Source organism: Furipterus horrens, unplaced genomic scaffold (genome assembly GCF_987537825.1).
Source record: "Furipterus horrens unplaced genomic scaffold, mFurHor1.1.pri manual_scaffold_1, whole genome shotgun sequence".
NCBI classification, from domain to species: Eukaryota; Metazoa; Chordata; class Mammalia; order Chiroptera; family Furipteridae; genus Furipterus; species Furipterus horrens.
Genome location: NW_028327171.1, coordinates 160986288 through 161013095, shown reverse-complemented (window position 1 = coordinate 161013095; position 26808 = coordinate 160986288). Strand labels below are relative to the sequence as shown.

At 35.4% G+C, this 26808-nt stretch overlaps 1 protein-coding gene across 1 annotated transcript in view; it reads left to right on the top strand.

Annotated features, from left to right (window-relative positions):
- The window catches only part of LOC150022145 (sodium channel protein type 3 subunit alpha), an 85295-nt gene that overhangs the window by 18531 nt on the left and 39956 nt on the right, over positions 1-26808 (top strand). Inside the window, exons 9-13 of the mRNA XM_090280397.1 lie at positions 762-968; positions 7894-8184; positions 14035-14331; positions 15397-15529; positions 16890-17128. Coding sequence (XP_090136523.1) covers positions 762-968; positions 7894-8184; positions 14035-14331; positions 15397-15529; positions 16890-17128 — 1167 coding nt within the window. The remainder of the gene's footprint in view (positions 1-761; positions 969-7893; positions 8185-14034; positions 14332-15396; positions 15530-16889; positions 17129-26808) is intronic.

The following is a 26808-nucleotide window of genomic DNA, read 5'->3' as shown; positions in this document are numbered from 1 at the left end:
GATTTCAACACATGCAATTTGGGAGCGGGAGAGGGGATACAGCATTCAGGCCATTGCAGTAGGTTTAAAATTAACAGGCGTGGGATTTAATTTTATGAACATACATAAAGTGATAAATATGGATACTTGTTTATTACACCCTAGAATACAAAGGATGGTCCTATTTAAAGCAAATGTGTCTAGGATCCTGATTGTTCATTCAGTCAGTATATATATACTGAGAGCTTCTTGTATGAAAGGCATTCCGCTAGAGTCTATCGGGCATGCAAAGAATGTTTACAACTTTGAGTTTATAATCTAGTGGTAGATATAAAAAGAGCATGTGCGATAATTTAAAAAATGAATTACATAAAAATTTTAAATTAGATCTGTAATTAATTGGGACTAGAAGAGAAGGAATGAATGATGTTATTTCTGGATGGTGTGGAGAGTAGGCTGCTGTGGTAGTGGAACTCCATTGAAAGGAATTAAAAATTGTAAATTGCCCTGCATTGTGGACTTTAAGAAAAGCATTTTAGTGGGGCTCAAATATATATCCAATATATACTAATTTGAAATGTGTGTGTTTATATCAAATGACACTACAGTCAAGCCTCATTATGTAATGTATGTGTATTTGTACATGCACGTTTTAACACCAAAATATTTTGGTCAAAATACATTGGATGCTAAAAAGCATTCACCTTCTGACAAATTATGGTAATGAGGTCTTTGTTGACATTATATAAAATCTTCATGAAATGATCCTTTTTCCCTCCTAGACATTACGTGCAGCTGGAAAAACGTACATGATATTTTTTGTCCTGGTGATTTTCTTGGGCTCTTTTTATTTGGTGAACTTGATCCTGGCTGTGGTGGCCATGGCCTATGAGGAACAGAACCAGTCCACCTTGGAAGAGGCAGAGCAGAAAGAGGCTGAATTTCAGCAGATGCTTGAACAGCTTAAAAAGCAACAGGAAGAAGCTCAGGTACTGAATGATAACAAAGTTTTATTATTATTATTATTATTATTAAATTTTTAAGTAGGAATGTTTCTGTCAAACTAGAACTACACTTTCATTTGGCATACAGGCATTCCTATTAGAAACAAGAAAGCTAAAGTTGTTTCTGAAGTTGAAGTAAAAAAACTTTTTAGAGATTACATTTAAGAAAATTAACTGGGGGTAGAAAATGCATTTGGGGTCAAGTTAGTAATGCAATTGTCTCATGAAACCTAGGGGGAATCTGCTTTTCAGTTTAATGTGAAAAAGATACATAACTGATATTTTCTACCATTGTATTTTACTACTTATAACATTTGAGGTATTATTGTGAAATTAATTATCTAAAATTTTAACAAGAAAACTTCATGTATACCTATTTTTACACATTCTTTGTGGTTTCTGCACCACAAAAGAGTGTTTTCTGCATCCCCTGTAAGGATATCAGGAAGGCATTGGCTATTATATTCCAAATTTAAATTCTCATTAATAATAAAGGCTGTTTGGGCTAGGGTCCTGGTGAATGGGGCACTTGTGTCTTGAAAAGAGACAAAATGACAGTTCTTGTTTTAAGAAACAACCTAAATTGATAGGTAAATATCATGGAAAGACAAAGTGAAATCTAATTCATGTCAGTTACAGTGCCTCAAATATATCTGCCAACATTTGGCATGGTAAGTTTTTTTTACCATTACTTTAAGTATCTCATTTCTGTTCTGTTTTGCATTTTCTTAATAACTAATGATGTTGAGCATCTTTTCATGTTCTTATTTTCTATATGTATAGCTTCTATTGAGAAGTGCATGTTCAGATCTTTTGCGATTGTATTAGCTGAGCTGTGTGTTTTCTTATTATTAGGTTTTAAGTAGTCTTTATATATTCTGGGAATAAGTCTTTCAGTCCTTTATGATATACAGGCTTTGCAAATATTTTCTTCCAGTCTGTAATTTGTCTTTTTATTCGCCTAACAGCATTTTTTGAGAAAAATATTTTACTTATTTTTAGAGAGAGGGGCAAGGAGGAAGAAAGAGAAGGAGAGAAACATAGATCAGTTGCCTCTCGAATGCCCCCAATCAGGGACCCCACCCACCTGCAACCCAGGCATGTGCCCTGACCAGAAATCAAACCAGTGACCTTTCAGTTTGTGGGACAGCATCCAACCCATTGAGCTACACCATCAGGGCATTTTTTTTTTAAATAAAGGTTTTTAATTTTGATGAAGTATAGTTTATCAAACCTTTTCCTGTTTGTTTGATCATGCTTTTGGTGTTGTATCTAAAATTTTTTGTCCAAATGAACATTACAAAGATTTTCTCCTATTTTTTCTTCTAGGACTTTAGTAGTTTTGGGTTTTATATTTAGGTCAATAGCACATTTTAATTTAATTTTCTGTGAAATGTAAATCACATCATGTGTTGATATTGTTTTGTATATAGATATGTAATTATCCCAGCACTATTTGTTAAACTAAATATTCTTCTTCCACTAAATTACTTTTGAACCTTTGTCAAAAATCAGTTGTCCGTATATGAGTGGATCTATTTCTGGATTCTATTCTGTTAAATTGATTCATTTGTCTCTCTTTACACCAATATCACAGTCTCTTAATTACTGTAGCTGTTTGATACATCTTGAAATTAGATACTGGTAGTTCTCCAACTTTATTTTTCATTTGCAAAGATGTTTTGACTATTCTAGATCCTTTATAGTTTCAGATGAGCTTTAAAATCAGCTTGTTAATTTCAGTTTGGAGAGTGCGTATTGCTATTACGCTGTGGCATTGCTGTGGCATTGCTGTGGCATCTCTTCCATTAATCCCACCCAGTGTATTTCCCATCTCAGACACTGTAGTTTTCATCTCTAAAAGACAGATCAGCATCTCTTTTTATGTCTCTTTTGTTTCTAACATTTTAAACATATGCAATACAATTAAAATAACTGTTTAGAGTCTTTGATAATTGTAATATCTATGATATATATTGGTTTTAATTAATCCTTTTCTTCATTATTGATCATATATTCCCGACTTTTTTACATTCCTGAAAATCTTCAGTTGCATTTCAGAAACTATTAATTTTACTTTTTTTGTGAGCTGCAATGTTTTGTATTCCTATAAAAATTCTTGATCATTTTTTTGAGACATAGTTACAGTACTCAAATTGTTTGATCCTTTTGCATCTTCAAACCTTTGGAGATTCGTTTGGTAGAAGTAGGGCAGTGCTTAGTTTAAGATGATTATTCCCTAGTATTTAGTGAAGATCCTTCCGAATACTCTACGCAATATCTCATTCATTCAATGTCTTCAGAACCATTGTTACATGTATTCTGTCTGTTTTATTAGTTGTTTCAGGAGGAAGAACAAATCTGATCACTGTTACTATTTTTTGGCCAGAAACAAAAGTGCAAAAAACTTTCGTACATAGTGACTTTTTGATATATAGTGATTCTTTTTTCAAAGTAGATCGTTCCAAATATTGAAGTATTATTTGAATGACAGCATATCCTTGGAATTTCCAGTTTCAAAATTTAACTTTTTAGTAATTCTAAGTGACTTAGAAGATGCACAACATATAACATTCGATCCTTTTTTTGAGGCATTTTTGGGTAAGACACACATTTGAAAATAAATTGCTTAGCTAGTTACCCAGCCCAGTTATATACTTAGTTACCCTGGCTGGTTTGGCTCAGTGGATTGAGCGTCGGCCTGCGAGCTAAGTGTCGCTGGTTCGATCTTCCAGTCAGGGTACATCAGAGAAGGAAAACTCTAACTCCAAAAAACCTCCGCTGCCTTGCGGCATACCTCTTCAGGGGAAAGGCTAAGGGAGTAAACCCCGACAGAAAATCCGGAGCCGGAGTCCCTAAGGCGGTTTGACATTGTAGTCAACACCGGCAACTCCTGCGGCGCACCTGAAGCCAAGCTGTATTGACTCCGTCTTTCCCTTGGACCCTTCAGCTGCGAAGAGAGGGGGGGTCTGCTGCATGGGCAACAGCAGACCCTCCATATCACCCTGCCCAGGCTCTGTAGCTTCAGCTTCACTGGAGAGGACACTCCAGCATCATCGCAAGATGTCGATTCAACACGGGAGGAGACAGATACCGTGTCACTCCCAAGTCGGACTGCACAGCCATTCTCGGCGGTGCAGATAGACTCTTAAGAAGCTACACCATCGTCTCTCGAGGCTCTGTAGCTTCAGCTTCACTGGAGAGGACACCCCAGCGTCATCGCAAGATGTCAATTCAACACGGGAGGAGACAGATACCGTGTCACTCCTGAGTCGGACTGCACAACCATTCTCGGCGGTGCAGATAGACTCTTGAGAAGCTACACCATCGTCTCTCGAGACGGACGGCTGCCGAAGATATATACTTAGTCTTTTCTGGCTTTGCTGCCTTCATTTCACCATTGGGCACAGAGTAGTAACACAGTTGTATTTATTGATATTATAAGAAAATTTATAAACAAAGTTGGTTATGCTTGAAAATTTTATAAAGTGAACTTGATTCTTGCCAGACAGATCTACTATATTTAAGAGCTCAATTCAGATCATGACAAATAAAACACATATGTAAAATAATAAAATCAAATAGCCATACATAGGGGAAAGAATTTACCTCAAAATTCTAAATGTTATAAAAAATAATATTTAAAAATTAGATATAATTTTATTTTAAAATATTGGACTATTCTATTATTTATTAAAACAAACAGCAATGTTTGAAAATGCTTGAAAATGCTACACAGGCATACTGTACAATACAGGAGTAAGGATATATTCTGAAATTCAGCCACTTTAAGGCAAGGAAAAATATGGCATCAACTGAAAGAGTAAAATCTTTTAAAAGAAGTAAAAGTGCACTGTGTCTAATAGGAGTCTAAGGAATCTAATTATCTACATATTGATTAAGTAAGCTATAATATATTAGTTTTTTTCATTTAAAGTTACTAGATTCCAGTGATCAGATCATGATTTGACGCAGTTTTAGCTTCATACATACAAAAATTTAAACATGTCAGAGTAACTGATACCAGTATTTTAATACTGACTTGGATGGCACAGTACCGAGCCAATTTTAGTTTCTTATTAACAACACAGGCAACAATAACCAGTAAGCCAATGATAGAGAGGAGGGGGTTACAGACAGAGAGAGAGGGAGAGTTAGTCTCCCCAGCAGATCACTGGTGCTCCCATATAACTTGATTCTGTTAACTACCTGTGACTCTTCAAAAGTTACTACCTAGTGAATGACTTCATGAAGCCTAACATCACTTCCATTTTTATTCAGTATCTGTTGAGGACATCCTAGCCCTAATCATTGTTTAGATAGGACAAAAGATGACATATTCAGCTCATTGGACTCATAAATCAAATGCAGCTTTAAAAGACAGAGAAAGACAAAACCCAGCAAAAAAAAAAAATTGTCCTAGATCGTCATAATTGTCTTGGCATTTAATTTGTGGTCTCTAAATGTTTAATACTGCCCAGCATAGCATATCCCATTTCTGATAGAAAAAATGTAGGCGTAGCTTTAGGGCAAAATTAGAAACAGTGGCATTTAAGAGATCTAATATGATTAGGGGTAGAATTGAAACAGATATAGTTAATGTCTTGTAGTTTTGAGTGGGATTTTAAAACTGTGGTTTTATTTTTTAAAAAAACACAGATACAATGAGTTACAGAGCCTATTTTGAATCACATAGCAATGCTATAAGAAGAAATTGTTATTCTCTGTGTAACTAGTAAGGACTTATTTATTATTTGTTACAAGAGGGATTCAGCAAGCCAGTTGTGAAAGTAGCCCTATTAGTCTAAATAAGCAGGACACTGGCCAAACCACAGAGCTAGGTATAAACAGGTACACAGATATGGACTGTGAAAGGAAACATCTGCTTTTGAGGGACTGTCAAATCAGTGGAACAAGTGACAGATTTATGCTGACGAGTGACACAGAAAATGTGTTGTGTCGGGAGGCTACCATTGTTGCCTTAGAAATCTGTTTTGGTTTTGAGTTATTTGAACTGTTTACCCAGAATAGGTAGGAAAATCATGTCTTATGCAAAACAAATTCCGGAAGTGATTTAAATGAACACGAATTTCAGGATTAGGGCAAGGGAATGTTACCACCACTTCCTTTGTTTCTAATGACAAGCAAGTCGGTAAGTGATTATCACTGCGTGTTGCATGCTTCTGTCTATACCAAGTGGAAAGGTGAATTAAGGACTTCATTTGGATAAAGAGAAACATATGTATATTCATTCTTTCAACAGTGTATATTACGTATATCTTATGTATCAAGCACAATCAACTATATTTAACTTGCTACAGATAAGTGCTTCATTTATTCACTTTATTTTATACATATTTATATTAAACTTATTTATATTTAAAGGGGCTCTTAATGTTTTTCATCTTTTATCATTGATGATGTTAGAAGTGATACTGATGATCAAGAATTCAATAGAAGTTGGCTATCTGACTATAGGCAACTCTATAAATATTCAAAATCTGAATTAATGTTTCATGTAAATGGTAGGCATTTGCTGAGTTTGGAGTCTGGGCTTCCATAATGAATATAGTATTCAATATATTCAATATAAACTAATATCTGTATTACATTTTATGTGATGCTTAGCTCAACACATATCTCAACACATAGATTTAGTACTAAGGCTCCCATCACTGGGATCATGTTAATCCTAGAGAGCTTGTAACACTTTTTACTTTTTTAAATCTGAGATTAAATTCAGAAATTAAAACTACTTAGGAGGGTTTTTTTCTCCTTAGGAAGGAAGAAATATAAAGCACAACATGTCAAAGCATTAGAAATGAGTTTTACCGTCATTCTTTCCTAAAACATGCTTCTGTTATATAGATCATTCTGACATGTAGTTTTTTATGAAATCTTGAAAACTGAAGTCTAAGTATGTCTTGTTCTTTCCCCAACCCCACCTCAATGTCTGAGACAATTGACAGCATGATGCCTTTTCTTCATCTTTATACACCAAACAGTACCCGAGCCCTTTTTTAATGTCACGTGGTAAACTAGGCAATGTGCACAAAAACATATGGCAAAATTTCTATCTAATATATAGTCTAGTGGAAAAGATAGAACAAAATCATAGATAAGTTAGAGTTGTTTGTACTGAGTATTGACACGTAAAGGATTGAACCAGTATTCTCATAATTTAATAATTTCCCCTTGCTTGATAATGTTTAAAAACAAGAATATACTTAATGAGAAGAGGAATATACTTAATTTTATAATAAGTTATAACATTAAAAAATAAAACGAAAAGTGCAATGTAGTAAATTAATCATGCTAAGCTCTGAATTTAACATGACCCCAAGAATGTGAACTAGAGTGATAAATATAATTCAATTGAAATAAGAGGATAAATTACCCAATACATCCCACTACTTCTATCTAGAGGTAAAATAGTAAACACTTTAAATGCTTTGAGTCCATAATAAAAAGAAAAGAAGTATTTTGCCCTAGATTTAGAAGGAAAAACATACCACTCAGTTATTCGCAATCATCGTGGAAGAAACAATCCTATGGGTGGAAGTGGAATAATAACCAGATCAGCAGTCACCACTAAGAAACATTTGCTTTTAAAATGTAGAAGATATTTTTAAGAGAGAACTGTCCTCTGAAATTAAGTTAATTTCAACAGATTTTTAAAAAAGACTTTCCAGGAGATGTGCCAACCCAGACTTTTCTTACCTTAATGCATAGGCTAGCATGTTGCTTTATAGTATGCAAAATCATGTCATTATTAAGGGAATTCTCTTGTATTAAAGCACAAAGAAATGACCAGAAGACATAATTTTAACATATAGTTAATAGTCTTAAACTGCAACATTTGTACCATCTTGTATATGCTTTAAATAGTGCCTTGCTTTGTTTTAAATAGGCAGTTGCAGCAGCATCAGCTGCTTCAAGAGATTTCAGTGGAATAGGTGGCTTAGGAGAGCTCTTGGAAAGTTCTTCAGAAGCATCAAAGTTAAGCTCCAAGAGTGCTAAGGAGTGGAGGAACAGAAGGAAGAAAAGAAGGCAGAAAGAGCATCTTGAAGGAAACAGCAGAGGAGAGGGAGACAGGTTTCCCAAATCTGAATCTGAAGACAGTGTCAAAAGACAAAGCTTCCTTTTTACCATGGATGGAAACCGACTGACGAGTGACAAGAAATTCTACTCCCCTCATCAGGTATGGTTTTCTACCAAGTGCTACAATTTATTTTGTCATTGTTATTGCTTTTTAATTGCTATATTTTGTTCTATATTCTAGTAATACCTGACTTAAATGAGGGGCAGGTAACTAATATTTAATATATTTATTTAAGTTTGTATCATAAATTAACTTTAAATGAGACTTTTATTAAACCATTAACTTTTAAAGGTAATTAGCTTTACATGCTGCACTATTTTGAGTTTCTTCATCTGCTTTTTAGAGGGGTAGGGTGGTAGGAAGTAAAACCTATTTATCATACTTTTCAGGGAGATAGTTTTGCAATATTTTGTTTACCTCTTCCTTTCTGAGACCCCAAATGAACTTTTCTTCTTTTCTGGGTTTCTGCCTTTATTACCTGTGGTTTTGATTGCAACATATGTATAAATCTTGAAAAGAAATGCCGCTGGATTTTGCCTTCACCTTCTGATATGAAAGTTGTACTGTTGTGAGTCTCCATTATCCCAGTATGGTGCCATGCTATGATACTAGAATTAAATTATGACCTAAATGCTCTTGAAGAAAACTAAATTGAAGATGGTCTATTTTTTGGTCTTATTTAATGCCAGCTAACCAATTCTTCAGCATATTTTCAAGTCAAAGAGAAAAAAGTTTCAAATTTTCCCCCTCAGTAAGTTTCTGTTGTTATATTATATAAAGATTAAACAGTTACAAAATTTATGTAAGTACAGTTATGACTTTAAACACTATTTGGTTCCATTAAAATTTCATGTACTATGAATTAATAATTATTCTAATCATATTAATCTGGGTCATAATTATACCCTAAAGATAACATTTTGAGGGATACACTATATAATTAAGACTAAGTTAGAGAAGAAAAAAGAAAGTACAGTATTCCCTCACTTATTGCAGGTATTACGTTCTAGACCCCCCCACGCAAAGTAGAAACCTGACATTTATTCTACACTCTTAATGTATGTAACTTTAACAACATATGTATACAGTACTGCAAAATCCTGCGATATAGCAAAAAATCCATGATAAATAATTAAATATAATATTTTTTTAAATCCCGCAATACAGTGAGGCCGCAATAAGTGAACCGAGATATAGAGAGGGACTACTGTATATCAACCAAGGGCTATCATGTCCTTCTTATAAAGAACAGAAACTATTTAAAAAATTGAAATGTTAAATACAAAATTCATTGTTTAGCTCTTGGGAGGAAAAGGCATATACAAATTATCAACAGGTGTTTAATTTATAATTTATATTGAATATGTAAACAATTTTTAAAAATTTAATTTTATATTAATAATTTGTAACTTGAATTCTCATAGTAGGACAAATAGTTATGCACACACAAAAGTTACAAGATGAAAATCATTTTCCTCCAGGTAAGGCTTGTATTAAGAGATCCAATAACTATCTTGCATAATACAAAACACAGTAATACATCAATATAACACATTTGGGTTTAACTTCAACCTCTACAAGACCATATTATTTTGGCTTAAACTACCATCCTTGATATATCTTAGCATTATTAAAATGATTAAGATTAGTAGTACTTGATACTGTAGCATAATGATTGATGTTGCAAAGTTTGTGTTCATATTTCAATTCCAAATTAGTTCTGTGACCTTGGTTGAGCCACTTTTACTTAGTAAAATTTCTGTAAAATGGGAGAATAACAGCTATGGGAGATTAAGCAATATATGAAATACCTATGTAAAATAGTAAAGCTCTTACTAAGTTAAAATGGGTAAATGAATTCCAAATAAGGAAAACTAGAAATTTGAGTAGTTTCAATTACTCACAAATGTTTATGCATAGTAGCATCATTTACATAAGTATATCTACATATTTTGAAAACCCTATTTGTCCACCATTGTTTCATCATGGTGCTTAAATAAAAACTTGTGTATTAGTTCATTTGGCCAATTAACAAATATTTACCACTTACTACATGACAGAAATAGATCTAGATGCTGACACTACCTCAATGAACAAAATATATATTGTACAATTCACTGACCTCATGGAACTTTATATTAAAGGTGGAGACAGACAATAAATAAGATGGATCAGTTGTAGACTGTGTTAGAAGATGATAAGTGCTATGCAATAAATTTAAAAAAAGCAGGAAAGGGGGATCAGGGTCACTAACTGGAGGTAAATATTTTAAATAGAGTGCTTTGGAAAAACCTCACTGCAAAAGTAGCATTTCAGCAAAGATTTAGAGGTGGCAAGGGAACAGGCTTCCTCTTGGAAGAGCATTCCGGGCTCTTCCAGCAAGTGTGTAGTCCCTGATGCGGTAGTGTGCCAGGATGCTGAATGAGCAACGGGGACGCCTGTGTTGGGTGAGCCATGTGGAGGCCATAGCAGAGGGAAGTTAGAATAAACATATATTATATGTAGTTCATTTTATGTTTGTAGATAGAGACATAGTGAGATAGATAGATTGGTAGGTAGGTAGGTAGATGATAGATAGGAGATATATAAAAATTAAAAGAAAAAGCCTATGAGCATCAATATTTACACACCTCAGTAGAAGACACAGAGAACATTAACACAACACATGAGCAGAAATATACCAGAAGCAGATTACAGTTTCTTGTTTTGTAAAAAAACAAAAAAGGACTCTTTCTGTTGGGAAAGAGAATCAGTGAAGGTAGTGGGGACAAGAAACATAAGATGGATGGAGTAGAGTGTTCAAACCAGAAGAGCCATGTGTTATTTTATTTTTAAATAGTTAAGCATGTTCGTGATCCAAACTGGAAAAAATTGTTTAAAGGTTTACCATGGAAAGTAAATCTCCTTAAAGATTTAATCTATATTGTTTGAACCCACTGAAACAATTGATTTTAAATCAGAAGTTTTGTAGCTAGAATGAAGTACAATTATTGACTAATTGAAAACATTATAAGATATATGTATTTAACTTGAAATGCTATTAAGTGGGTATTCCTAACAAATACTGACTTCACATGTGTTTAATGAGCATCTTCACATTCCCTGCATGGTCTTCCCACTTGATTTCTCCCAATTCATTTTGAGTTCAAGCCCTCCAGGCAGCATTGTGTTTAACAGACTGAATTTCTCCTCTTCTCCCTTTTGTTATTGAAAGTTAAGAAAATGAGTTCAGATTTACCTTCTCAGACCAAGGGAACATAAAACCCTGGGATCTATGTTTTGGTGTGCCTGAGGCAAAGAAAGATGAGCTTTTGGTCCCTGAGGCACAAAAGCTTGTTTTCCCTAGAGAAAGGATTGTAACAGCTGTGGGTATTCCCTCCACTCTGCTGCATCATTTAGTGCGTTATTTTTTATTTCTTTGCTCTGAACACTATTTTTGTTATCATCTTTTTCAGGTTCTATTGCTTTGAAAGTTGTGCTCACACCCATTATTGTACTTTCCAAAGAGTGAATAGGAATTTCAAATAAACTTGAAGATCTGGAATGCCTTTGAAAACACCCTCACATAAAAAACATGCAAATGAAAGACATGCACAGGACACATTATGAATGTACCACATATCACTCCCAACCAATATCATGTATACGGAATTTCAGTTTCCAAAGGCAGTCTCTGAACATAAGTATGTTAAGATGATTACCCTGAACCATCTTAGGGATTAATGGAAGAGTGTAGGGTGAGGTCCACCTGCATAGAACCACCTGGAATGTGTGGTGAATATTCAGATTCCAGAGTCCTACCCCAAGCATACTGAGTCCCAGTTCCAAAGGCAGGGACCTAAAAATACACACTGAAGTTTCAAAACCAAATTTGAACATAACCAATATTACGCTCATAATTTAAATTGAGTTTAAAGAGATTAAAAACATTAAAATTTGTATGGAGGGGGCTGAATGAACGTCTTCACAATGTCTAATTTCTTAGTCTGATGAATGGAACATGAGTCTCATTGTTGCCAGTGGGTAGACCAACCTGCTGCATAGACTGCGTGTCACACAGACACAGTCGCAGGTAAAACAAACCAGGGAGTCAGTAATTCCTGGGACTATCCTGACCAGCAACAGCACATTTTTAAATGAATACAGTAGTCCCTCTCTATATCGCGGTTCACTTATCGCGGCCTCACTGTAATGCGGGATTTTAAAAAATATTATATTTAATTATTTGTTGCAGATTTTTTGCTACATCATGGGATTTTGCAGTACTGTATAATATGTTGTTAAAGTTACATAGGTTTAAGAGTGTAGAATATGTTTAAGAACATAAGTAGAGTTTATAAAAGTGTGGAAAAGGTTAATAAGGGAGTGGGAAAGGTTTGTAAGTGTGTGGGAAGGGTTTATAAAGCCTTAAAATATATATAAATACTAAAATAAATGTAAGGTTCCTACTTCACGGATTTTCACCTATCGCGGGGGGTTCTAGAATGTAATACCTGCGATAAGTGAGGGAATACTGTAGGGTCTTCCCAGAACATCACTGTGACAGAGGGCAACAAAGATTATTCTAGTGCTTTGTAGTCTGGGAAAAGCCATAAAAATAAAACTAGAAATGGGGCCTAAAAAATCAGGATGACCTAATTAGGCAGAGACCAAAAATAAATTCAATGGAGCCTGCCTTTCCTACGTTTTTTCCACTAAAATTATTTTATTTGGTTTTACAGTGAAGCTTAGAGAAAGAAAAGGTGAGTGATATTTATGCTGGCTCAGGGCTATGTATGCATGTGTATCTATATGTATGTATACATATCACCCTGGCTATGCAGAGAGGTAGGAAAGGTTACGGGAAACAAAGCAGGGGCAGCAACAGGGAATTTCAGTTAAGGAGGAAGGGAGTAAACAAAGATTCTGTACACTGAGTCAAGATGTTTTGAAAACTATCATCAAGGCTAGGATAAACACAGAATTATTTGATGCTGCTAGTTTAAAATCTACCCAAAAAGTGAAAGAAGGGATTTCATACTAAATCTTCATTTTCCTGGACCAGAAACTGTTAACTTGATTTATTCACGAGTACATGTAATACAAAAAGTCTTTGAATCATCCAGTTCCTTTTAATAAAAAGAAGGACGAGCTGTTTTCTACATCACCCTCTAAGTCAAGTATGTTAAATAAGAAAATAATTTATATAGCAATTTAGCAATAGTCTCTGTTGTCATTACTATGATATATATTCTCTCAAATAATGTGAATCATGATTAGTCATTTGGGAAACTGTTAGCAAATTTGGAAGACAGCATCATAGGGAAATTCCGTGACTTTTATTCCCACGTGGATAGAGACAAACAGGTCCAGAAAAAGAATAATTTCCTTTTAGAACTCAGAAGAAGTAACTGAAAAGATAATAGTTATGTTTTTAAACCATTATCAAGGAGTAAAATATTTGCTATTAATACAAATATTTTGAAATCTGAGTCAACAGTCTCAGTTGAGCCATAAATCATTTTCCAAGTAGTATGTCCTTTCAGATCATAGTATTGGGGAGGGTTGGGAGTGAAAGCCACCTACTACTTCTTTAACCACAACCCACCCACACCCCAAAAACCACTAGTCCTCTTCAGCATGAAGTTCCAGCTCTATAACATTATGATGTTAAGGTCTACCTCACAGTACTAGATGAAGATTAATTGAAGTGGTCATGCACTTAGCAATTTGCAAATCAGGATTATTAATAATGACAACAACAACACAAAAACAGTCTTTATACTTAAATTTGCATTGTGATCTATAACAAATACACCAAAATATGTATGTTCTCTGTAAACTTGACTGCCTGTGTTTAAGAGAAAGACTATTCTAAATCCAAAAGCAAATAGAATATGCAATATTAGGACTTAATGTTAAGTAATTCTGTGTGTCCTCCCATTCCTTTCTTCCTTGCTCTCTCCTCAGTCTCTGTTAAGTATCCGCGGCTCCCTGTTTTCCCCACGACGCAACAGCAAAACAAGTATTTTCAGCTTCAGAGGTCGGACAAAGGATGTTGGTTCTGAAAATGACTTTGCTGATGACGAGCACAGTACATTTGAAGACAGCGAGAGCAGGAGAGACTCACTGTTTGTGCCCCACAGACATGGAGAGCGACGCAACAGTAACGTTAGTCAGGCCAGTATGTCATCCAGGATGGTGCCAGGGCTTCCAGCAAATGGGAAGATGCACAGCACTGTGGATTGCAATGGTGTGGTTTCCTTGGTGGGTGGACCATCAGCTCTAACCTCACCTACTGGACAACTGCCAGAGGTGATAATAGATAATAAGTTAGCTACTACTGACATCATACACCAATTTGAAATAATCAAGGCCTACGTGGTTTAGGCATTTATACTATCCTGCTTCCCCAAAATGCAAGTCCTTAAAAATAACATATTATTCACTGAATGCAAAACAACAGACTTTTTAGACCAACTGAATTGTATGGGACCATTAGCTTCCAAATACTTTAGGTTAAAAGAGCCCAGTTTTTACAGTCTGGGCTGAAACTCATATCTACAAATCCGATAGACCTACTAACAGAAAATAATGAACAGTTTAACAACCAAATTATTATTATAGACATATGTTTACCCAGAATTGTATAACTAATTATTCATATTCTGGAAATTTCATATACTTGAAATTAAACATTGTAATGAGAAATTAAGATAAAGGGCAGTTTTTACACAACTATCAATATTAGAGTGATTCTAAAATGTTTTTATATCTATTAAAATGACTCTAAAATGTTATTTCTTATAAAATGGCATATAGAAATGATTAAGGAAATCTCAGGAAAGCACACACATTTCATTGTACATCTGTGTTTGTGCATGAATAAAATTGGCCCATGTATGTCAATATTGTCAATACAGCCTCAAGCAAAATAATTAAGCCTGAGACTATATAATCTTTATTTGTTTGTGGGGGGGCGGGGAGGTTGATCTGTTAATTAATCCTTGAGATAAGCAGAAAAACAATTTGAATTTGAATAAAATGGAAAAAACATATTACATTAGCATGCTTATGATACTTCCAGCAAGTTCTGAAATACAATTGCCCTGTACAATTTGTAGTCAAACTAATGAATTCTTGTTAAGGGTATCAACTGTGATCATTAAAACTTAACTGTTTATAACTTTTTAAAAATTCAATATTTTACTATTACTTGAAAATAGTTACTTGGAAAAAGTTGCATGTAGCATGATTTTCCAAAGAAATACTGTACTGGGTTGTATTATTCATTGAAAAGGGTGGTTTGAGCCATCAGTATTTGGTTTGCAGGGCACCACCACTGAAACAGAAGTCAGAAAGAGAAGGCTAAGTTCTTACCAGATTTCAATGGAAATGCTGGAGGATTCCTCGGGAAGGCAAAGAGCCATGAGCATCGCCAGCATCCTGACCAACACAATGGAGGGTAAGGAGCAGGCTGTGAGACAGGCAGCTTTTTAGGATCAGCTGCTTGCTGGAACTAGGCCTTCTCTTTACATTACCACAGTCAGTTGCCCGGGATCAGAACTGTATAATGGACTTAAGTAGATGATATATGGAACACATTATGTTCACATTAATTATAAAAACTAATATTGTCCTTATTTCTTTTTGACTTGGGTTCGTATCTTCTCTGCAAAATGATATGTCCCCACTTGATATTATACGAGTGATGACTTATCCTTACGTTAAATTATCCTTAAGCAATTAGAGTAAATATCTCCCTTTTTATGTATTGGTGTGAAGAAGAACAAAGAAACATCTCTTTCAACCTCCAGTTTGTTTTCCAGGAAAGGAGGTGGTGATGGAGTTCGAGAAGCCTATGAATGAGTTGGAATGAATCAAAACATGTGCTCCATTTCAACAGGGACCCTAAAAAACGTTCTCTCCTCCATCTCCGCATTCACAGAAATCATTATGTTGCTACAAAGGAGAGCTGACACAATGCTTATTGATTTTGACATGGGGGAATGAGCAGTAACTATTACTCCTTGTTCATTCATTAAATAAGTCCCCACTTCTTGAAGTTTAGAAGGATATTACATTAGTACTGCAATGTGTATGTAAGTCAATTACATAAGTCATATCTGACGTATGTTCTTTAGAAAGCATCAATTAAATTTTGTATCTTGTTCTGTTGTTATATAAGATATATGAACAGTCACATAATTATTTTGTAACAGGCTTCATCCATTAAAATTGCTAGTGATTTTTTATATATTAGGCTAAAATTCTGAAACACATAATAAAATATAACAGAAGTAGTTTTGGGTCTCAATCTATACTAAAAAATACATATATCCTCATTGTTTGCAAGATCAGTGCTGATGTGGAAGCAATCAGAGGAGAGAATAAGTCACACATATTAATAAGGATCACAACTTTAGACAATGTTCTTAAAAGGGTACTTTCAAAATAAACAATAAATTTTCATATGATTAATATTCCAATAAAGCTGATAAAAATTTGTTTTGATACAGAGAATATAGCAATTTAATCAATAATTATTTGTTATTAGGTAATGAAATTAGTTTGAAGCAAAATATTAAAATCAAAATGTTTATTTTTGTATTCAATTAAAGGATAAACAAAGTGTTTTATGACATTTTTAATGAAATTTTATGAAAATATTTAATGGGATTGTCTTATCAAGTTAGTTAAGCTGTTATATAAACTTCTATTCCCCAAAGAGAAGCATCAATTTTTATCAAATAATGTATAATCTACCACAACAATAATTCATTTTAAATATTATTTACCACTCTTCCTCTTTTTTATTCTTCCAGAACTTGAAGAATCTAGACAGAAATGTCCACCATGCTGGTATAGATTTGCCAATGTGTTCTTGATCTGGGACTGCTGTGATGCATGGTTAAAAGTGAAGCATCTTGTGAATTTAATTGTTATGGATCCCTTTGTTGACCTGGCCATCACTATTTGCATTGTTTTAAACACCCTCTTTATGGCCATGGAGCACTATCCAATGACTGGCCAATTCAGTAGTGTGTTGACTGTAGGAAACCTGGTAAGTTTACTTGAAGTTTACACATTTCCTTGGGCAGGAGTGGGAGGTGTAGACCAAAGAAATAAATCCATCTGTGCTGCATTGAAACATATCTTCTTTTTTCACAGGAAAAAAAAATCTAAAGAAATGTTATAGGGGATCTCACTGATAAGGTTTAAAATTCAACTAGTTTGAATGCTCATTGTTTGGACCAATGTCCAGGCTGATCAATAGCGGTGTCTCACCAGCTGTAAACTTATTAAAATTTTTACTGTCATTCTTTTTTTACAGATTGATTTTGGAGGGGCTTGGGTAGGGGGAGATTAAAAAAAAACCACATCAGTTTGTCGTTCCACTTATTTATTGGTTGATGCTTGTTTGTGCCCTGACCAGGAATTGAATTGGCAACCTTAGTGCATCAGGACAATGCTCTAGCCAACTGAGCTACCTGGCCAGGGCCTTACTGTCATTCTTGCTAGAAATATAGGTCTAAAGAAACCATTAGATGTAAATCTAGTTCGACAACTATTGTTTTATCACACATAGACTGTGAAGAGATCATGTCCATTGAGAGGGATGTACAGGTTGATTTCTGCAAGAAGGAGGAAGTAGTAGTTTTAAACTGAATTATCTAAAACAGCCATTTTCAACCTTTTTGATCTCATGGCACACATAAGCTAATTACTAAAATTCTGCAACACCAAAAAAATACATTATATATTTTTGCAGATCTGACAAAAAATAGATATAATTTTAATTCATTCACACAGGAAAGTTATTGTTGCGTTGGTTGTTGTCATTTTTCATTTGAAAATCTGAGGGAAAAGAGATCAGTGCCCCTGACTAAATAGTCAGGTACTGCATGTTTTAAAAATTCTTGTGGTACACAGGCTGAACATTGCTAATCTAATAAAATACTTCAGCTCTATTCACACAGAGAAGAAATAGTTAGTAAAAATGCATTTCTAATTTAGCCATACTTCTGATTCAGATTACTAGAACAGACATCTCTGTATGTATGTGCTGACATGTACATTTCCTCCTAAAGTATATAAATAATTGGAATGGATAAACAAGTAAGGAAGGTATTGACATACTTTAATCAAGACCTATCTTTTTGGCACAAGACAGAAACAAACTCAAACTAGCTAAAGAGGGGGAAAAAACCTGACTTGTGGAACAGAAAGGAAAGATAAACTACCAAACCACATAAAGGGTAATTTTGTAGCTAGGCTCCAGGAAATTGCTGTAACCAGCGGCTTGGATGTAGCTGAAATGCTCATTGCATCTTCTGTCTCTAGGTCAGAAAGCATGCTTCACTGAAAAAGGACTGGCTCTCTTTTTCAGTTTTATTCAAATACTCTCATGACGGGGGGACTCTGTTTGACATAGCTTGGATTAGGTGCTCATTTCTAGTTTAATCAGCCTTGGTGGAGGGTGGAGTCATATGAAAGCATGGCAGTCTTAAGGAACCAGTCCCCAAAAGCAGAGAGAAAAGAAATACCAGACGGACAGTTGCATAAAATTGCATAGACATCTACCTCAGTAAGTGGTCTCAACTTCACTACGTTATTAGTCTCGACAGAACTCTGCCAGATTCTTGAGATCTTCATCTTTGGCACCTGTGATACTGATTTTTTTTTCCCCCTAATTATTCCTTTATTTTTCCAACAAGTACAACTCTGCCTCTTTTTCTGAACTTCTTTTCTTATGCCTACTACAGCTATATTTTTCACTCACTGTTTGTATGCTCTCAATAGCTCTAGTAATTATTTACTCTTGTGATATAAGCTGTGTTCCAGCCCTGTATTTGCAACTGTTGCAGATCATTGCTCAAGGACAACTTTAAACACAATATGTAGTAGCTGAAATATCACCTTTCTCTGAATTTATTGAAAATCCTAACAAGTATATATCACTTTACTTTCGTGATACCTCTAGTAGTGCCCTTCCAGACTCAAAGATAGGAATCTTACAGCTATTTTGACTTGCTTCCCCTTACTTCTTGTATACAAATTGATATGAAGGCCCATTAGTACTTCTTTCAAGGCATGTCTTTTTTAATCCTATAACTACTATTAAAATAATATTTCTAGTGCTCTGTACTCAATATGCTATTACCTTGCTAAAGTATCTATTGTCTATATTTGTGAGTCAATACTTTTTGCTGGTTTTCAAGACTCCCCACACCCCACCTGAGCCCATCCTTCTTATACCAACTTATTGTCCATTGTTTGTTAATCAGTTTCCATCTGCCCCATCAGAAGAGCCTTGTCACTACACCACACAAACACCACACAAATTTTTATATAGTGACATATAGGAAAATATCTCATTGTTGCCTATATTCACATTTAGCGTATTCTGGCTCAAGTCACCTCATCTTAATTCTTTGTATTCTTATTATTTTTATTTATTTTTAGAGAGAGGGGGAGGGAGAAATAGAGGGAGAATAACATCAATGTGTGGTTGCCTCTCACATACTCCCAATGGGGAACCCGGCCTGCAACCCAGGCATGTGTCCTGACTGGGAATCGAACTGGCAACCCTTTGGTTCGCAGGCAAGCACTCAGTCCACTGAGCCACACCAGCCAGGGCAATTCTTTGTATTCTTTAAAGTTCATCTTCAATCTCATCTCCTCTAATGACAGTACAATTAAACACATTTTTCTTAAATGCAAGTGCATTTCTGAATAAAACATAATAGAATATTAAACACTTGTTGTATCTTTGCTGTATCATAATTCTTGGTATTCAAATCCATTGTAAATTACTTGATGGCTAAAGTCATATTTCATTTTTTTGTATCTCCAACAGTGTTTACATGGTTGTTGCTCAATAAATAACCAACGCATTGTTTCCTATCCAAAAGGACTGCTTCAGGTAGCAAGTTTTTGTGAAAGATCGTGAGATTTATAATCAGGTAGAACTGAGTTTGACCTCCCTGCCAATGCTTACTAATAATGTAGCATCTGGACAAGTCTGATAAAACATCTGAGTCTGTTTTGTTATTGAAACGGATATAATAATACTTAGCTCCCAGAGTTTTTGTGAAGGTCGAGTGAGGTAATGTGAAAACACTTACACTGTGCCTGGCATCTAGCATGTGCTTAATAAACAATTTCCTTCCTCTTATGTATGCTAGTAACCTTTCTTTGAAATACTGGTGGAAAATAGTTATGCTCTAGCTCTTGTATTTTTCCCAGGATACTGGGGTGTCAGGGAAGTTGAACAAATGAAGGAAGATATTTATTAGAGTGAAACAGGAAATTGAGGCCTTACAGAATTCCAATGTTGAAACAATTGAGTATGGAAGCACAGGACAAGAGAGACTGGACTATAGGATAATCAAATGGAAAAGTGCTAGACCAAAGCATCAAATCTGGATCCAAGTTTAATGTCAGTGCTAAATATCTGGGTGATCCTGAAAGTCACTTAGATCTCTAGGTCTCTTTTCTCATGAGTACAGTTTTGGACTAGATAACTTTTCATGTCCCCTCCAGTTCTCAAATTCTATAACTTTAGGAGTAGCAACAAAAATAATGAGGTGGGAAAGTTAGGTAGAAGATTGATGACTGGTAGAACCATTGGTATATTGATATTAATGATGGGGAAACAAGGCTCATCAAGATGGAGAGAATACATGACAGGGAACAGAATTGAATTAACTAGTTATAACCATAAGAATAGGAGAACTGTTTCTATAGGTTAATATTTTTTTTTATTATTAATGTCTTACATTAAGCATTTTAAAGATTAAATTCTCATATAATTTGATACAACTTCATAATAAATGTTTATATATGAAAAATATGTATTTCACACATATAATATCTTTAAAAATATGTATTTAATATATATATAGATAAATAATATATTTCTTATATCATGGGTAGTTAGCTGACTTTAATTATACTATATATCTTTGATGGTTACATTTTATATTTTGTGGAGTTTATAGTTTGCTCATTAAGTTTAGAATTTCTGTGGATTAGTTTATTACTGTTCAAATAACTGCATACTGCCTTATAAATAAGACTGTAGCGGTTGAATTGATTAGCAAAATAATGTGCCATATAACAGTTGCCATTACCTTCAGTCTTTCCTTAGATTAATATGTCCCTTTGGCATTCTGTTTCTGGAGCATATAAAAATTACATCACTTCTCTGTTGATTGGATTGAATAAATTTGAGTATCAAGAGACCTCAAGTCTTTATTGAGTTTCTCTAAGATGTTCTGTTTTGTCTCTGTTTTTGATCTGTTTTGACCATTATAAAGCCCACACACCCATCTTAGGGATTGTCTAAGCAAGAAATCCTCCAATTAATCATAGTAGGTTAAATAACCTCTTCATCACACCAACATTTCCAACTAACTTGTAATTCTTTCTCCAGGGAATATAGACAAAGATCTGAAGCTCCTACAACTGGTTACTGTTCTTATTATAACTCTCATTGTAACCAGTGATTATTCTGCTAAACCCAGAAGGAAACTCAGAACATGATTCCTGTTCTAAAGATCTTACAGGGTATTTGGAGATAAAAGTCTAAAGTAACACAATTAGCTAAATTATTTTAATTAAACGGTGTGGTATAGGACATTAATTTAAAATTTCAGGATTATGACAACATATTTAAGAATAACTAATGTCTCATTTATTAAATGATAAAACACTTGGGATCCAAATCATAGAATTCACCTGGGATGCCTCTTGCATTAATGGAGTGCTATTTTGCTTCTAACTCCTTCCCTGGAATGATATAATAATAATAATCTCTTATCATCTCCAAACTAACAATTTGCAATAGGGTTCTTTTTTTTTTGAGGGACAACTGTATGTATGTATGTATGTATGTATTTATTTATTTATTTTTTAAAATATGCTTTATTGATTATGCTGTTACCGTTGTCCCAATTTCTTTTCCCTTTATTCCCCTCCACCCAGTGACATCCCTCCCTCCAGTTGTCCGCCCCCCCTTAGTCCATGCCCATTGATTGTGCATATAGTTCCTCTCAATATCTTCCTATCTACTTCACTCCCTCCTACTATGCTTCTTAATTCCTGTACCATCTCCCTCCCTTTCTACCCTTCCCACTCCCTGCTGACCTCCCCCCATAATGTTCCTCATATCTATAATTCTTTTCACACTCTCGTTGCCTACTTAGTTTGCCTTTGTTTCAGTTCCCTAGCTTCTGTTGTTGGTTGTTGTGATACAGCTTTCATTTTAATGTTCATAGTTTTGATCCTTTCTCCTAAAAAGTCCCTTTAACATCTCATATAACAGTGGTTTGGATCTGAGGAACTCCTTCAGTTTTACTTTGTCCTGGAAACACTTTCTCTGCCCTTCTATTCTGAATGACAATTTCGCTGGATAGAGTATTCGTGGTTGTAGGTTTTTGCTTTGCATTACTTTGAATATTTCTTGCCAGTCCCTTCTTGCCTGCAGTCTCCTTTGAGAAATCAGCTGACTGTCTTATTGGGACCCCTTTGTACATAATTCTCTTCTTCTCTCTTGCTGCTTTAAGATTCTCTCTTTATCTTTAATTTTTGACATTTTGATTATAATGTGTCTTGGTGTGGTTCTCCTTGTGTCCAGTATTTTTGGAATTCTCTGTGCTTCCTGGACCTGTAAGTCTATTTCCTTCCCCAAGTTAGGGAAGTTCTGCTTCACTAATTTTTCATATAATTTTTCCATTTCTAGTTCTTCACCTTCTGGCAACTGTGTGATTTGGATGTTGGTCTGCTTATAGCTGTCTGATAAGTTTCTGAGCCTCTCCTCATTTTCCTCACTTTTCGTTTCCTCTTTCTGTACCAGTTGACTGTTTGTTCCTTCCCTATGTTCCGATTTGTTGATTTGACCCCTGGTTTTCTTTCCCTCACCATTGGTTTTGTATGTGTTTTCATTCATTTCAGCAGGACTAGCCTTCATTCCTTCCCTGTCTTGTTTAAGATTGGCTGTTAGGTCTGTAAGTGCTTTTATAATCAAAGCTCTGAACTGTGCCTCAGAAAGATTTTCTATCTGCTGCTTTGTTAGTTTAGAAATTTGCTGTCTGGTCAGCTGCATCATTGGGATCTCTATCATGATCTGTGCCATCCTGAACAGTTTTGTGTTTACCTTTGCTTCCTGGGCAGGGCTGTCACACCTCTTACGCTATAGGGGATGGAGCCCTGTGCACTCGTCATAACAGGGCGTTTTCTGCGGGGGTGGGGGTCCAAGATGAATTCCTGCTGTTCACTCTCTGCTGAGAGACTGGGAGCCTCCACCGCCGTCCCCACCCCCACTGGGCCTCACAGTCCAAGGCAATGGGGGTCTGCCTTCCCCAGCTTTGGAATTGCAAGCTGACGGGTCTGGTCTGCAGCCAAGGGTGCTCCCCAGGTGCTTCTCACCTCCTCCTAAATACGTGTGTCTGTGCTTACCGCTGTCCTGCCCTATCACTACTGCTGCCGCAGACAGCACAGCTTGACCTCTCCTCCCTGGCTTTGCCCCTCCTACCTGTCTGGATGAGCATCACTTCTTTATAACTTCATACATTGTTCTTCCATTTATTTTCTGGAACTTCTGGTTATTGCTGGTTTTGCGATAGTTGTATTCCTTCTTAGTTGTGGAGGGAGACGGGGCGTGTCAGTCTAGGCCTCCATCTTGGCCGGAAGTCTCCTGTGTTTGTTTGCTTCCATGTCCCAGGGAGAGCTGCCACTCCTACTACATCATAAGGGGCAGAGCCTTAGGGATTCATCAGTAACAGGCGACCTGTTTCACCACGTTGTGGTGCTGTATGCAGGGAAGGGGTCTGAGAAGGAACAATCCCGCCTGCCCAGCACTTGCCCCTTTTCCAGGCACTTCTCCCACTTCCGCACCGGACTGATGCCCCTCTAGCTGCTGCCCTGGCCATCGGGCCCAGAGTGGGTGGGTCTGTGGATGTTCTAGGTCTGAGGGGGCCCTTTAAACAAGCGGACTCTGCTGAGACCGGCAGTTTCTGCCTCTGTCTCAACCCCCACTGGTTTGCACAGTCCAAAGCAATGAGGCTTGATTTTCCCTGGAGCTGGGATGGGGAGCTGCTCTGGTGAGGGGGCTGGGAATGCTCCCCAGCTGTCCCTCCTGACTTTTTAAAATGTGTAACTGCACTTTCCACTGGCCTGCTGCCGTGTACGCTCTGCCTGGGTTCCGCCCCTCCTACCTGTCTCTATGAGTATTTCTTCTTTAGATCCTTATTTGCTGGACATCCATGCACTTTGATGTTCTGGAACTTCTGGTTGTTTCTAGTTTTGAGGTAGTTATATTCCTTCTTAGTTGTGGAGAGAGACACAGCATGTCTGTCTACGCCTCCATCTTTGCTGGAAGTCCTACAATAGGGTTCTTATGTAACAATAATCACGTGTATACCAATTTATGAATAAAATTTGCTAAGTGATACAACATTGGTAGAAATCTTAAGAATTTTAGAAACAGACCTGATCAATCATCTCAATAAATATCATTTGACAGGTGAGGGAAATGAAACTCACAAATATAATTTGTCACCATTTTTAAGTATATTTCAATTTCATCCAAAATGAAAAAAAATAAAAAACAAATATTTAAAGATGTATGGGAATAATAAAGGCATGGAAATAATAAAACTACAGTATTCCCTCACTTATCGCGGGTATTACATTCTGGACCCCCTCAAGAAGTAGGAACCTTAAACTTATTCTACACTCTCAATCCTACATAACTTTAACAACATACATATACAATACCACAAAATCTTGTGATATAGCAAAAAATCTGCGATAAATAATTAAATATAATATTTTTAAAAATCCCATGATACAGTGAGGCTGTGATAAGTGAACCCGATATAGCGAGGGACTACTGTAAAGCCATTAAAAACAGGGACTAGTAATGGAGCGAAAGACTACAGTTACATAAAATACCATACAAAGAAATGGAACATCAGCCTGAGCAAGTAGCGATTCTTTAGAGCAAACTAACTGATATGAGAACTTCAGCCTTTTGAATGAACATTTCTCTTTAATGTAAGTCAACAGAACTTTCCTTTCTGTACAAATAAACACTCAATGGTACTCAACCAATTTAACCTTCCCATACCTGAAATGAGACCTTAACCCCTAACATTTGATTATCTCAATCCCATGTCCCCCCCAAACAGCTCAAATACCCCAAATTTCTTCTCTTTTTCCCCAAACTCACGAACTTATTCTCACCCTCATCTTTAGTAATCACATCTTTACTATCATATGTTATCACATAGAATAGATTAGGAACTTTTCACTAAACTTATCTTCTCATTAAAGAAGCTGGTTTAGAAAGCCTATAAATTCACTATCCATAAGAAATGTACCAGTCTAAATAAACTAGTTTTATGTAATTTCAGGTTTGTATGTCTTAATTATTATTGTATTTTTATAGCTAGCACAATTTCTACCACTTATTCTATGCAAAGAAATTTTTTATGAATGAATTAATAAATGGCTACAGAAGCACATAGTCCACAGTTTCAAAAGACAAAAACTTGTGCAGACAAGATATAATTAGGCAAAGTCCAAACAATAAACATTTTATATATATTTTGTTAATTGCCTAGGTCTCAAAAATTCTTTTTTGATACAGAAAATTCAAAGGCAGATCAATGTATGCTTATACAGCATACATTAGCATTGTTTATGGGTGTTATATATGTTGTTAGCATTTTTAAAATATTTTATTTATTTATGTATTATTAAAGAGAGAGGAAGGGAGGAAGAGAAGGAGAAGGAGAAAAACATTGACGTGCCAGAGAAACATCGATTGGTTGCCTCTTACATGCCCCCCAAGCAGGGACCTTGCCCACAACTCAGGCGTGTGTCCAGACTGGGAATCGAACCTTTTAGTTTGCAATACCATGCCCATCCCACTGAGCCACACTAGTCAGGGCTAACACTTTTTGATGGAGTTTTAAAATTACACACACATCATCATATTCAGTATCCTTGATTGACCTTAGCTTGAATGAGGAAGACTTTAAAAATTTTTACTCACTGACAATGCTAACCTAAACTAAAATGGAACAAAAACAATCCTGTTGGTTTTTAGGCCTAAATACAAAAGCATTTAAAGCTATAGACAGCTGTGATTTTATATTTTAAGTTGTAAATAAAAGGTTATATTAAAGAGGAGTGTCATATTGAGATTAAATTTTAAATGTAAGAATGTAAGTTTAAGGTAACAGGATTTTATAATGCAGGATATCTTCTAGTTATTTCAGAAGGGCTACAAAGAGTACCTTATGATTTTCTGAAGGAAAAGATGTTTGTAGACAATTTACCTGAATAGTTTCTGACTTCCCTGGATAGTCTAATTCAATATATTTCTATAATCAAGCTGCCTATTTCAAATAGAAGCTGTTTCTGAAACTTTACATAAGAAATATTTGTATAATCAGAACTTATTCTACATTCACCAGGGGAAAAAACCCATGGTGAGACATTCTATAAAATGAAAAAATCATTTTTCAGTGTCCATTTCACAATATATCTGGATTTTCATGTACCACACTTGCTTGAAATACATTTTATTTCCATTTGAGTGAATAAATGATGAACTGAAGATATTTTATTTCTGGATAGGCATTTCCTTTCTGTCTTTCTGTGACTGGGAAAATAAGATGTTAGCTGCATTTACATATTAGTAAGACTGGGTCAAGATTTATAAATTAATAT